Source organism: Diabrotica virgifera, chromosome 8, assembly GCF_917563875.1.
Source record: "Diabrotica virgifera virgifera chromosome 8, PGI_DIABVI_V3a".
NCBI lineage: Eukaryota > Metazoa > Arthropoda > Insecta > Coleoptera > Chrysomelidae > Diabrotica > Diabrotica virgifera.
In genome coordinates this window covers 221,816,871-221,832,462 of record NC_065450.1, presented here as the reverse complement: position 1 = coordinate 221,832,462, position 15,592 = coordinate 221,816,871, and the positions used below count along the sequence as shown (strand labels likewise).

The window sequence follows — 15,592 nt, the reverse complement described above, 5'->3', positions numbered from 1 at the left end:
TAGGAATTAATATTATTGACATTTTGTGGCTGTCAGGGGTTCTAAAACATTTTTTTTTTTCTAAAAATACCTTTACGTGAACAAAATAAAAATAATTTTGTATAAAACATTTATATAATAATGTATTTAAGCGCATAAATATGTTAAACCTTAATAAATACGTAGGTACCTACAGAAATAATTAAAATACATTTAAACTATATATTCTAGCTTCTTTCCATAATCCCGTCTTCCTCACTTTTACTGCCACTGTCGTAGGGTGAAAACACATTAAAATGACATTAATTTCATCTTGGAACACAGTCATTAAGAATAACAATAAACTGCAATTAGGATGCAACTTTTCCAAATAAACAATGAGTTACTCAATACAATGTTATCAGTAATAATTTTAAGCTTATTTAATATTCCTTGTTATAATTTAATTTAGGTGAACTGACCATCAACAATTATACTTTATTTTATTCTCAACTGTAGGACCTGGTAGGAAAATATAAAACTTTACTTAAACTTGACTGACAATCTATTATATTTTTTTTGACATTACTTCAGAACTGTCTATACTGTCAATACATAAATTAACAACCATAGAAGAACATCCACTTTTAATGTTGAATATTCTAACATTCTTAACCAAAAAAAGTTATTACGCATATCGATTATAAAATTGCTGATTACTTTTCGAAAATGACTATCAGTCACAAAAAAACAATGAAAAATATTGTTTTACTTGACTGTAAGGCGTTAGTTTTAATTTAACATTTTTAGGACCTTGGTAATGTCCGATTGAAAACTCTTTTGAAGAAAATCGGCACCGCCGCTCTAAAAACTCCCATAAGGATTATATTGCCGTATGTTCGTATAGTGTAAAGTCAAGGTGGGACAGACATTAGGCATCTATCTAGCTACGGAAGGCTCGAAACAGAAGTGGAAGATCAAGTGAATAGAGCAAACAGAGTCGCAGGTTGCCTGAATGACACAATATGGCGAAATAAAAATATCGGAAAAGAAATGAAAGACAGAATAGTACGTAAATAGGGTCGTAAGTACAGCGAGAGACGGTTCCCCAATAGGAAGAAAATCAGTTGGAAAAGCACGAAAACGATGGAACGACAAGTTACTAGAGGCACATTGAAAAAACAGACAGCGTCATGTCTATACAAAAAGATGAAGAAAAATAAACTACATTGTGTACGCGCTCTGTCACATTCATAATGATCACATTCATAATGATATAATCTGAAGAGTATAATACATTATCATCAACATCGACCTGTACACGTCTACTGCTGGACATAGGTCTCCCTCAGCTATTTTGATCTGTCTCTGTGTTGTGCGGCTTGCTCAACAGCTTAATGATTAATATTTACTACAAGTTACAAAATAACTTACCTAGGGCGAGAGCTATCTGGGCAACATATAAACGCACCAATTCTATGGGAAGGGTTATGTAACTCTTAAGCAAGCTGAACAATTCTCCTGCCTCTACAAAATCAGTAACTGGAAAAAAACAAAAATATAATTAAAGAATAAGACATATTATGTTTTAGAAAGAGTTAAAGAAAGGTTTTTTATCATAAATTAAACGTGGAATACAAAAATAATTTCTAATTTGAAATATATCAGTGGCGTACTATTTTTTTCTTTAAAAAAATTCAGACCATTACCCATAGGCTCGCCAATGATGAATACAAAATTGTTATTTGTATATAGAAAAATGCGCAATAACTACCTCTTAAAACCCACCAAATTTAATTTTCATAGCTCAAACGGTCTTGAAGCAATAAAAAAAAATTCGCAGTTTGAAAAAAAATTTCAACACCCCGTATCTTGGAAACGAAGCATTTGCGCACATACGTTTATAGAGCAAACTGTCATTATATTTTCATGTAGACTTACCCCTTACAGTTTTTCATACTTATTTACTAACACCCTGTATAACTTTTAACTGTATAACTTTAAGAGTGACTTGATACAGAAAAAAAAACGCAAAGTAAGGTGGCAAATACCCGGAGAAAACCAGTTAAGTACAAGACTACCACCATCTCGAAGTCAAAAATTTACTAATTCTCTCAAATTTACCTAATTTACGTAAATTTTATTGGAGAATTCATCATCATTATCACCCCCAGCCCTTTGCGTCTACTGTTGGACATAGGTTTCTCTCATTTTTGTCCATTGTGCTGAATTGGAGAATTAACTAGAAATAAATATAAAGACTTACCAATAAATAATCTTTTTCGGCTCTGCCAATGGAAAGGACAGTTGACTATGAAGGGATGATGTCCGCAAACCTTCTGGATCTGTACTTCGTCCTTCACTTGCTGCACTGAGTTTTCTTTAATGATCTACAAAACGAACGATTAAAGAATGAACTGCTCGGTTGAGAACAATACGACGAAAACAACAACAATGTAGTATAATCTGCAGATGATATGAACGAAAAACATAAACAACAATAATTATGTCATTAGATTGGGTTTATCTAAGAAAATACGCAAACATTTAACAAAGTAATAAATAATCAAAAAATGCTTTATATTTTGGTATAATTTTTGTAAACAAAAAATAATCGTTAAGAGATAAAATCAAAAGATCATTACAAATCACTTCACAAAATACTTAGGAAATGCAATAAACCAGGGCTGTATGGCACATATTCCGGCCACTATGTGTAGTAGGGTGTTCCAAAAAAAACCAAAGTTTAAAAATGTTGATCTACCCGGCTGTTTTCTGGCGATGGGTAGCCTATAAACCGTCAATTTCAGCCCAAAATGTTAACCCTAACCCTTGTCTCAAGCTCCCCCAAAAAAATTTTTTTGGGGTTTTCAAAGATTTTTAATTATTTTTAATCTATAACTTTTTGTAAGTACCCTTTTTACCTTTATTGGTCTTTCTCAAGATATCTTGAGTACCTAACTGAAAATTACTCTCATTAAAAAACAACACATTGTTCTAACTAATTAGGTATACATCTGAATATAAAGGAATGCATAAAGTTGTTACAAATTGATTTAAATGGAAAATAGTAACTACATGAGTAAGAGTTTGTTTAAAGATTAATAATTAAAGTTGCATTTTAGAAATCGGTAAAACAATTTCTGTGGTTTTCAACTAATTGTAACACACTTTGCTTGCTTTATTCGTCCTTTGTGAGGGGGAGGGGCAACGAGATGTCTGAAATGAAAAAAGCAAGCAAAGTGTGTTACAAGTAGTTGAAAATCACAGAAAGTATTTTACCGATTTCAGAAAGGCAACTTAGACCAGGGCCTGGATTCCGTGCACTGTAGATATCTACATGTCGCTTTCTATCGATATTTGAATATCAAAATATTTGAATTTTTAGCTTTAATTGAATTGTTTTCTAGTTTTGCTAGGTTACACTCTAATTGATAAACTAGAGCAAAACTAGAAAATAATTCAATTAAAGCTAAAAATTCATATATTTTGATATTTAAATATCGATAGAAAGCGACATGTAGATATCTACAGTGCACGGAATCTAGGCCCAGGGCGCATCTGTAAAAACATTAGTACATTTGGACGTTGAGAGGTGACTCAAATTTTTTTGCAGAAATTGCTTGAAAATAAATCAAATGCATAGTTATGGAGTTATCCTCCCTCTCAAAAAGGTCCGGAACATTATTTAAATAATCAAAATGTCAAAAAATTAAGGAAAAATTCGATTTTTTTCTTCGTTTTTTGATTATAACTTTAAAAGTATTCATTTCCGAGAAAAGTTGAACTGACATAAAAGTTGCGTATGTAAATTTCCTACAATATAGAATTGGTCAAAAATTTAAAAAATAGTCACCCTTGTTACAAAATAGCAATGATTGCGAAAGAACCATACAAAAACAAGTATTCGCATTTTACGTTTTTAAACCATTTATGCTACACTTAGGACCTTCATATTTCACCCAGAAAAACTTTATGATGCAGTAAAATAATACGGTAAATTTCATTAAGATCGGTTCAATAGATTTTGCAAAATAAATTTCGCAATCCAGCTTTCGCAAAAAAAATTCATTTTTTCAAAATGTTACAGGATTGAAAATAAAGCAGATAGCAAGTTGAATTTTTTTTTGATTATAGAAATGTACTGTACCTTTCATCTGCAATTTTGCAGAATTAAAATCGATTAACACCACGGCGTCGGGAATTTTTTTAAATAAACATTAATTATTTGTGCTACGCGCAGGACAGCGGATAGTTTGCTCTGATTGGTCATTCCAATGACCTTTGATAATGATTGATACATTTTAATTTTTATTACATTTCGATGTAAATAAATAAATTTGTTTATTGCAAAATAAAAACACATACTCTATCCTTTGAAATAAATTATATTAGCAAAAACTTTCTTTGTTCATATATTTTAACTTAGAGAATAAAAATTTATTATTTTTAAATATATTCAATTGTTTAAACAATATTTCACAAACAATAATAAAATTAGTTTGATTTTTGTGGAATTAAAATATTAAAATACAACAAAATATAGAGTAAGAAAATAATATATTAGATAAAGATTGGAAGAAATTTTGGTGGAAATCAACTGAACACCGCTGTCCTGCGCGTAGCACCAAAAATTAATGCTTATTTAAAAAAAATTCCTGACGCCGCGCCGTGGTAATTAATCGATTTTAATTTTGCAAATTGCAAATGAAAGGTACAGTACACTTTTATAAGCAAAAAAAATTTCAACTTGCCATCTGCTTTATTTTCGGTCCTGTAACATTTTCAAAAAATGAATTTTTTTTTGCGAAAGCTGGATTCCGAAATTTATTTTGCAAAATCTATTGAACCGATCTTAATGAAATTTACAGTATTGTTTTACTGCATCATAAAGTTTTTCTGGGTGAAATATGAAGGTCCTAAGTGTAGCATAAATGGTTGAAAAACGTAAAATGCCAATACTTGATTTTGTATGTTTTTTTCGCAATTATTGCTATTTTGCAACTAGGGTGACTATTTTTTAAATTTTTGACCAATTCTATATTGTAGGAAATTTAATTACGCAACTTTTATGTTAGTACAACTTTTCTCGGAAATGAATACTTTTAAAGTTATAATCAAAAAACGAAGAATAAAATCGAATTTTTCCTTCATTTTTTGCCATTTTGATTATTTAAACAATGTTCTACACCTTTTTGAGAGGGAGGATAACTCAAATATTATTATTTGATTTATTTTCAAGCAATTTCTGCAAAAAAATTTGAGTCATCTCTCAACGTCCATCTCAAAACAGATGCGCCCTGGACTAACTTTTATTAACCTTTAAACAAGTTTTTACTGATGTAGTTACTATTCTCCATTTAAATTAATTATTTGTAACAGCTTTGTATATTCCTTTATATTCAGATGTATTAGAAAAATATGATGAGAAAGAACAATAAACGTGACAAATGGTTAATATTATTTTAATCCCCATATTAAACTTGTTAACATGGCTTATGATTTATTTAGAACATATAATATGTAAAATAAAATTTAAAATTGAGTTTACTTGTTTGTTGTCTTACAAAAAGTTATAGATTAAAAATACATAATTCAAAATTTTTGAAAACCCAAAAAAATTTTTTTTGGGTGGCTTGGGTGTTGTTAACATTTGGGCTGAAATTTGAAATTGAGGGTTTATAGGCTACCCATCAGCAGAAAACATCCGGAGAGATCAACATTTTTAAACTTTGGTTTTTTCCGAACACCCTAATGTGTAGGTAGTTTAAACAATGCGAAAACTGAGTCCATAGAAGAAGGTAAATAGTTTGATATCTACTGATAGTGATATCTAGTGTCCAAAATTAGGCTCAAAATGAAAATAATAAAACGAAGAACAGATGTACAAATCGATATAATTCAATTAAGGAACCTACTCATAAGAAAGCCAGACAGATGAAATCAGTAACTGATTATTGAATTTTAAAGAACAAATTCTGCAAAACACTGAAACTGATACAAAATGGTTATTAATGAAGACAAACATAGATCAAAGTCAAAAAGAAATTTTGTCATCAGCCAGATAGAATAAAAAACAATGGATAATCAAATAAAATACAAAATTAAGCAAGCTTATCAAGAATGGTTAAAAGAACAATGCGCAGAAATAGAAGAATATCAGAAAAGACATGATAGTTTTAACACACACAAAAAAAATAAAGAAAAGCTCACAACAATAGAAAAAGAAAACTGGAAATACTGAAAGATGCAAATGAGAAACTAGTGTTGAATACTAACGGAAAATTAAAAAGATGGGCAAAATACATCAATGATCAAAAGATGGTGTGGTTTTAAAGATGTTAAAAGAGGAAATTAAAATGGCATTAAAAAACAGCAAAAATGGTGAAGCAGTAGGTCCAGACCAAATCCCAGTAGAAAGCTTAAAATGGGTAAATGATGAAATCTTAGACATTATAATAGACTTGGTTAACACAACTTGAAAAAAAAGAGCATAATATACCGAAACCATGGCTGCTCCCCATTCTTCATAATAGTTGCGCTATCCCTAAAAATACAAACGCTATATAGACTGTAGTGAATACAGAATAATATCATTAATGAGTCATGTTGTCAAATTATTCTTGATAATAATACATGGTCGTATAGATAAAAAAACTAGAATGAGGAATAGATATAGTCAGTTTGGGTTCAGAAACGGGCTGGGAACCAGAGAGGCGTTATTTGGTTTCAATGTTATAGCTCAAATATGCATGGATATGAATGTGGATGTGTACGTTTGTTACGTCGATTGTGAAAAAGCATTTGACTAAGTAAATCATGAAAAACTAGTCTAAAGACAAGACACACAGACCAAAGGAACTTAAGAATAATAACAAACTTTTACTGGAATCAAAGAGAACAAATTGTCATAAATAACGAACCCAGTTCAGAAATTGAAATCAGGAGAGGAGTTAGGCAGAGGTGTATTATGTCTCCATTATTCAATACATAAAGTGAATCCATTTTTTAAGAAGCATTATTATCTGAAAGTGAAAGAATAATAATTAACGTAAGAACTATCAACAACATAAGATATGCAGATAGCACCGTGATTATGATAAGTTCTGTTCAACTACTACTAAACAAGACAAGCAGTATCTGTGAAAAATATGGACTAAAAATGAATATAAAAAAACTAAATATTATGATAATAACAAAGAAATAAACACAAATACATTTGGGAGATGTACCAATAGAAAGGGTTGAAAAACACAAATACCTGGGAAGCTGGATTTTAGAAAATGATGATCAAACAACAAAAATAACGGCCAGAACAGAAATAGCTAGAAATGCGTTTGTCAAAATGAAAACAATTATCATCAATGAAAGACTACAAGGCTCCCGGTCCAGATGAATATTCAACGAGATATATGATAACAGTGGCAAAATATCTAGAGAATGACTGCGATCAGAATTTATAGTTCTGCCAAAAAAGCAAGGTGCCAAAAGGTGTAGTGACTACCGAACAATCAGCTTAATGAGCCACTTGTTAAAATTATTTTAAAAAATATTATATCGAAGGCTTTACAGAATCTGCGAGGAACGAGTATCCCCAACGCAATTTGGTTTTATGAAAGGTTTAGGAACAAGAGAGTTTACAAGAGTTTAGTTCAGTATACAAGTTCTTTTCCAGCGTTGTCAAGACATGAACTTTAGTGTATACGCTTGTTTCATCGATAACCAAAAGGCGTTTGACACAATACAACACAACAAAATGATGGATGTTTTACAAAATGCGGGAATTGACGGCAAAGATTTACGTATAATCAAGAACTTATATTGGAATCAGTCAGCTTCCATTAAAGTCAATAATGAAGTAACAGATGATATAAAAATACTTCGAGGAGTCCGACAAGGATGTATAATGTCACCCCTTATATTTAATTTATATTCAGAGGCATTTTAGCAAGAAGCTCTAGAACACATGGAAGCTGGAATCTTGTTAAACGGCGAACTATTAAACAATTTTCGATATGCCGATGATACCGTCATCATTGCCGACACTGCACAAGGGTTACAACTTTTAATAAACAAAGTAGCAGAGGTTAGTAGCAAATATGGACTAAAAATTAACACTTCTAAAACTAAAGTAATGATAATCAGCAAAGAAAGAATTGAGAGGGTACAGTTTACCATCAACCAAAAAGTAGTAGAACGTGTGCCAAAATACACGTACCTTGGCACTACATTAAATGTCCAGTGGGACCACTCCCAAGAAATAAAAGCTAGAATAGAAAAAGCAAGGGCAGCGTTCATCCAAATGTCCAAGCTGTTCAAATCACACAATTTGAATTTAGAACTGAAACTCAGACTCCTCCGATGTTATATATTTTCCATATTATTATATGGAGTAGAGTCTTGGACTCTTAACTGTTATTCAATAGAACTGTTGAGCAGCGGTAGATACAGTAAAGACAGAGATAAAGATATCCAACCTCAGATTGGGAGAAACAGAACTTGACAACGTATTTTGATGCTCACAGTTAAAGCAATCGAATTATTATTTGAATGGGATTTTTCCAAATATATACTTCAGAAAGACCATAAAAACCATGAATGGAAAAAAGTACATACATACCTACATTAAATACAAATTAATAAAAATATGTAATCATCGACACTAAATTTACAAAGATATATTATATAAATAATTGCAGAATAAACGATAATTGATAGTTCAATCATTAACAAATAAAGATAACAATAAAATTATTATAATTATTGGCAATTAAACTTTATACATAATTACCATAAACCCAGTATTTTGGAACTCACTATAAAACAAATAAGGTGCTAAAAGAAACACCAAACTTGTTGGACGTGGACAATAGTAGGTACGGGTATGTAAGTATGTACCTATATCGGACTTTTGAAGAAAGTCTAATGACAAAATGACAAAAAATAGTTCGTCTATTTAATTTGAACAAAAGGGATGAGCAGTTAGGTAAAATTTGTAAATAATGGGTGCGTTTCGGACGACCACAGCGGCTGACTGTCAGCACAAATTGGCTAAGTGGTTGTATCCAGCGTGGATAGGGAAAGCTTAGTAATAGTCCATTCTTTCACGGTTTTTGCTCTAAATTTTAAAGAACCGCCTGGATTGACATGAAATTTGGCATGCGTATAGCTTACATGTCAAAGAAAAAAAGTGATATTGTGCCGATATGTGCTTTTGCCCTGGGGGTGGTTTTCACACCCTCTTGGGGGTGAAAAAATATATGTCCAAAATAAGTCCGGAAATGGGTAAACTAACTAATTTTAAGTAACTTTTGTTCTATAGAGCTTTTTCGCCAAGTCAACACTTTTCGAGTTATTTGCGAGTGAATATGTTCATTTTTCAACAAAATAACCACATTTTTAGACGGTTTTTCGCAAATAACTCAAAAAGTAAGTATTTTATCGAAAAAACGTTCTTAGCAAAAATATAGCCTATAAAATAATTAAAAAAATGGTGTACGCGTTAGGTCTCTGGATCTCGTATAACTCGAGTTATAGCCAATGAAAAATATATTCATATTCACCAAATTTCAAATAGAATATTTCGACGTGAAATATCGAAAAAATTAAGCACTTTTTGGGGAAAACCCATTATAACTTTTTTAAAGTGTTTAAAAAAACTTTATTTCTGTTTTTACAAAAAGTTTCTAGCATTAAATTTAAGCAAGTTACGCTCAAAATAAAGTTGGTCCCTTTTGTTTTTGCAAAAAAAAATCGGGAAGACCAGCCCCTAATTAGCAACTTAAATGAAATTAATCGTTACCGCTCCACAAATTATTTTATTTATGTTGTGTTTATATGATATGTAAGTTTCCTCGATTCAAAGTGCTTATTTTTGAAAAAATTTGGTTTCAAAATAAAATTTTTAAAAATTTAAATTTTGAAAAATATGCTTTTTTTCAAAATAACTTAAAAATTGTTAGAGATACCAAAAATCTCGAAAAACAAAAAAAAGTCAGATTTGCTTTCCTTAATATCATGTATTTTTCTGTTTTTCTGTTAGACAATAATTGATTAAGATTTGGTGTTTTTAAATTTGCATACATTCGTGATCAGTGACTCGTTCAACCCCTTTTAACTACAGCCCTTTCAATAGTAAGGACTTTGAACCGATGAAACTTACAGATCATATAAACAATATATACACGAGTCAAGAAACTTGTAAAGTCGTAACGATTAAGTTCATTTAAGATACTAATTAGGGGGTGGTTTTCTCGATTTTTTTACCAAAACCAAAAGGGACTAACTTTATTTTGAGCGTAACTTGTTTAATTTTAATGCTATAAATTTTTTTTATAAAACAAAAATGAAGCTTTTTTTAAACACTTTAAATAAGTTGTAATGAGTTTTCCCCGAAATGTGCTTAATTTTTGGTCATTTCACGTTAAAGTATTACATTTGGAATTTGACGAATATGAACCTATTTTTCATTAGCTATAACTCTGCTTCTACTAGGTGTAGTGACGTAATGTATACACCATTTTTTTTTTTTTAATTTTTACAGGCTATATTTTTGCTAAGAATGTTTTTTCGACAAAATACTTACTATTTGAGTTATTTGCGAAAAACCGTCTAAAAGCGTGGTTATTTTGTTGAAAAAATGAACATATTCACTGCCAAATAACTCGAAAAGTATTGACTTAGTGAAAAAACTCTATAGATCAAAAGTTACTTCAAATTAGCCAGTTTATCCATTTCCTGACTTTCTTTGGACGAATATTTTTCACCCCCAAGAGGGGGTGAAAACCACCCCCAGGGCAAAAGCACATATCGGCACAATATCACTTTTTTTCTTTGACTTGTTACCTATGTGTATGCCAAATTTCATGTCCATCCAAGCGGTTCTTTAAAATTTAGAGGTTTTGCAATATTTTACCGTTAAAGAACGGACTATGTAGCCCGATCAGGGAACACAAAATTTTACGAAAACCTCCAAAAAAAATAAAGGAAGGATGGAAATTTGGGAATAGGTAGTTGAAATTGTCTATTATTATATAAGAAAAATTTTACAATTCTACATCCCCTCCATTTTACAAAAATTGGAAAATACGGGGTGAAAAATACTTTTTCGGGAGTGAAAAAATATACGTTCAAAATAGGCCCGGAATTGGATAAAATGACTAATTCTAAGCAACTTTTGTTCTATAGAGTTTTTTCAGTAAGTCAATACTTTTTGAGTTATTTGCGAGTGAATATTATGTTCACCTTTAACAAAAAAAAACATGTTTTGGACGGTTTTTTCGCAGGTAACTCAAAAAGTAAGTATTCTAGCGAAAAAAATAGCCTATAAAAAACTGAAAAAAAATGGTGTACGCGTGAGGTCTGCAGACCCAGTAGAAGCAGAGTTGCAGCTAATGAAAAGTAGGTTCTTCTTCGTCAAATTCCAAATCGAATATTTCAATTTGAAATAACCAAAAAACAGAGCACTTTTCGGGGAAAATTCATTACAACTTTTTTAAAGTGTTTAAAAAAGGTTTATTTTTGTTTTTTAAAACCTTCTAACATTAAAAGTAAGTGAGTTACGCTCAAAATATTGTTGGTCCCCTGTATTTTTTGGTACAAAAATCGCAAAAATCACCCCTTAATTAACTTCCAAATAAAATTAATCGTTACCGCTTCACAAGTTACTTTACTATTGTTTATATTATCTTAAGTTTCATTGGTTCAAAGTGCTCATTTTTGAAAAAAATTGGGTTTAAAATAAAACATTTTTTTTAATTTCGAAAAAAAATGGAATTGTTCATGGAATTAACTTAAAAAATATTAGTAATACCAAAAATCTTAAAGAGTAATAAAATGTACGTTGTGCTTTTCTGAATATGTTTGCATTTTTGTTTTCTTGTTAGACAAAAATTGGTTATGCTACGGCTGTTCAAAATTCGCCTAAACTCGTGATTAGTTACTCGTTAAAGCCATTTTAACTACAGCTTTTTCAAAAATAAGCACTTTGAACCGATGAAACCGATGAAACAGATCATAAATAATACATTAGCAAAGTAACTTGTGAAGTGGTAACGATTAAATTTATTTGGGATGCTGATTAGGGGGTGATTTTCACGATTTTTTTACCAAAAAATAAAAGGGACCAACAATATTTTGAGCGTAACTCACTTACTTTTGTTACAAGTTAAAAAAAAATAAACCTTTTTTTAAACACTTTAAAAAAGTTGAAATGAATTTTCCCCGAAAAGTGCTCTGTTTTTGGGTTATTTCACATTGAAATATTCGCTTTGGAATTTGATGAAGAAGAACCCACTTTTCATTAGCTACAACTCTGCTTCTACTGGGTCTACAGACCTCAAACATACACCATGTTTTTCAGTTTTTTATAAGCTATATTTTTGTTAAGAATATTTTTTTCGCTGAAATACTTACTTTTTGAGCTATCTCCGAAAAACCGTCCAAAAACATGTTTTTTTCTGTTAAAAATGAACATATTATTCACTTGCAAATAACTCGAAAAGTATTGACTCAGGGAAAAAACTCTATAGAACAAAAGTTGCTTAGAATTAGTCATTTTATCCAATTCAGGACTTATTTTTAACGTATATTTTTTACCTTCGAGAGGGGACGTAGAATTGTAAACTTTTTCTTATATAATAATAGACAATTTCAACTACCTATTCCCAAATTTTCATCCTTCCTTTATTTTTTTTTTGAGGTCAGATTGTTCTTTGATCGGGCTACTGAGGGAAAGAATAAAAATGTCTCAAGGATTTAGGAGTAGCCTCGTGCTAAAGTTGGCTCCTGACAAAATCAATGAAGAGTGTGTATTATGGAGAGTTAAACAAATAATTGTCAAGTGAAGACAAATATTTTTTAACTATAATTTACCGTGGAATGACAGTATTTTTCAGTGATGGCATCTTTGTTCTTATTTGTGTCAAAACACTCACTTTCTTACTAATAGTCTAATAACTTTTCATCTTGACCTCGTATTACCAGAAAATTCACGCCGCTAATAAACAGCACAACAAAAAATAAAACTCACCTTCGACTTGGATAGGACTTTCAAAGCAAATATACGTCCAGATTCCGAGTCTTGTGCTTTGTAAACCTTACCGAACGATCCCTTGTTTACTTCTTCGATTACTTCGAATCTTTTCTCGTTATAGGAAATCGACACGGGAAACTCGGGCAAGAAACAGGATTCCGACTGGGAGACGGGCCAAGCTGTTTTACTCGATTCGTAGGGAAGGGTGAGCGTAGATTCTTTCCACCTGGAATTTAAAAAGAACGGCTTAAAAATACTCAAATAGTTTTAGCGTCGTTTAGTAGTTTATTATCATTTTAAATATCAAGCTTGTTATTTAAATTTTAATTCAATAAAACGTTTTGTTTTGCAGCAATAATACTTTTTTCTACGGCCGTGCTAAAAGAGGCACTTTCACGCACGCATTTCGTTTCCGAAAGTTGCACTTTTCTGCACGGCGTGCGTGAAAGTAAAATATAGTCTGTTCGCTAAACTCAGACACAACTGGCTAGTGATTTTAGTGTGTATTTTTTTTTGTTTTTGGCCAATTTTGCCAAAAACTATTTAGTAATTATTAACTATTTAGTAATTATTTTTTTTGCCAATTTTATTACATTGGCAAAATTATTTTCTAAAATTACTAGCCAATTGAGTTTAGCGAACGGACTATACCTTGTAATATGGCATTATCATATATTATAATACATGCGATAAACTAATATTTAGATATTATTTACTAATTTATTTCAAATTTATCTTAGTGTTCATGTTTTAATGAAATGAGCGCGATAATTCGATGAAATAAAATTAGTTTTTCTACAACCACTATTCAAAGTGCACTTTTCTGCACGGTTTTATGTTAGCAAACTTGATATTTTCTCACAGTATAAGATATTTGACATTAGTGTGCAGAAAAGTGACGTTTCTGTGCCGCAAAGTGACGTTTCTGTGCCGCAAAGTTCTTTTCTGCACAGTTGACTACCTCATTCTGAGTAACGTTATATTCTGTTTACATCCGTGGACTACCGCATTCTGAGTAACGTTATATCGAGGGTTCAAAGACAGTACCTCGTAAGTGACATTTTTATTAAAATCGGTTTTGTGTTTAATCTAGTTTAGGACATACAGATCCATCTATTGGCAGTTCTAAAGAACCAAATATTTCAGGCCTTAGGTAGTAAACTGCAAGGGAACGTTAACTCGTAAATGCGCCGTAAAAATATTTTAAAACCAGGACCTCGTATGGTGCAGTTTGTACAGTACGTCAGTGGGCACGTTTGAGTGTTTTGTTTTGATTGCCATTATTTGAAGTTTAAAGGTAAAATGGAGATTTTATTAAAATCAACTGTATTTATTCTGTTAAATACAACATAATTTGGCTGTCTAAAGCAGTGTTTGTGTTGCTGTTGATTAACATTTCTCTTATAAACTGTTTTATTTATAGGTGTGACTTTATCTGGAGCAAGTGTTTCAGTCCGTTTCAGATTTGTATAGGGCTTACTGCAAATGTTGTACAGAAAATGGAAAGACACCATTAACTCACACTTGTTTAAGAACTATGATGGACACAATGAAGTTGTCTATTTTTCATCCACGCAAAGACCAGTGTGACAGTTGTTTTAAATTTAAAAATGGAAATTTAACTGAAAAAGAATATAATGACCACATAATCAGAATAGATCGAGCTAGAAGTGAGGAAGAACGTGACAAAAAGGAGTCTATTGAAGGAAAGCTTTTTGTTATTACGATGGATGTTCAGTCACTGAAACTATCTCCTCAATTACCACCAATGCACTCTACTATAAAACTAAACTTTACTGCCATAATTATGCTATCTATAATTTGGGTAGTAGCCAAGCTAGTTGGTATTGGTACAACGAGACAGAGGCAGATGGTCAGGCTTCCACCTACGCATCTTTTCTGAAACATTATTTGTGGAAGAACATTTTCTGAACTCATCACACAAACTTCCCATAACTATCTATTCTGAAGGTCCATGTCACCAGCCCCCCCTTTTTCAATTTGAGGGTCAAAAAAAAGCTCATTCGTTTGTATTGCGTTAGTACTGGATTGTATCACCCTTCATTCGTTTGTACTGCCCCCACCCTTTTAAATCTGCCTGGAGGGGCTGGTGACATGCCATCCCCCCCTTTTTCGAATTGAGGGTCAAAAAAAGGTTCATTCGTTTGTATTGCGTTAGTACTGGATTGTATCACCCTTCATTCGTTTGTACTGCCCCCACCCTTTTAAATCTCCCTGGAGGGGCTGGTGACATGCCATCCCCCCCTTTTTCGATCTGAAGGTCCGGGATGGGTATGTTCGTTTGTACTGCGTTAGTATCGGATTGTATCGTCCTTATTTTGTTTGTACTGCCCCCACCCGTCTAGATTGGCCTGGGGGGGCCAGTGACATGCTACCCTCTACTCTGCACTTTTTGCCTTCTGAAAGTCGAAAATAGGCTATTTCGTTTGTACTGCGTTAGTACTGGATTGTATCACCCTTCATTCGTTTGTACTGCCCCCACCCTTTTAAATCTGCCTGGAGGGGCTAGTGACATGCCATCCTCCCTTTTTCGATTTGAGGGTCAAAAAAAGGTTCATTCGTTTGTATTGCGTTAGTAGT

At 31.9% G+C, this 15,592-nt stretch overlaps 1 protein-coding gene across 2 annotated transcripts in view; it reads right to left on the bottom strand.

Annotated features, from left to right (window-relative positions):
• LOC114342014 (serine/threonine-protein kinase S6KL) overlaps positions 1 to 15,592 on the bottom strand; it is a 342,669-nt gene that overhangs the window by 268,917 nt on the left and 58,160 nt on the right. For both annotated transcript variants that reach the window (XM_028292815.2, XM_028292821.2), the window contains exons 3-5: positions 12,989 to 13,217; positions 2,225 to 2,348; positions 1,393 to 1,500 (exon numbers count right to left, since the gene is read on the bottom strand). In XM_028292815.2, the coding sequence (XP_028148616.2) occupies positions 1,393 to 1,500; positions 2,225 to 2,348; positions 12,989 to 13,217 (461 nt within the window). The remainder of the gene's footprint in view (positions 1 to 1,392; positions 1,501 to 2,224; positions 2,349 to 12,988; positions 13,218 to 15,592) is intronic.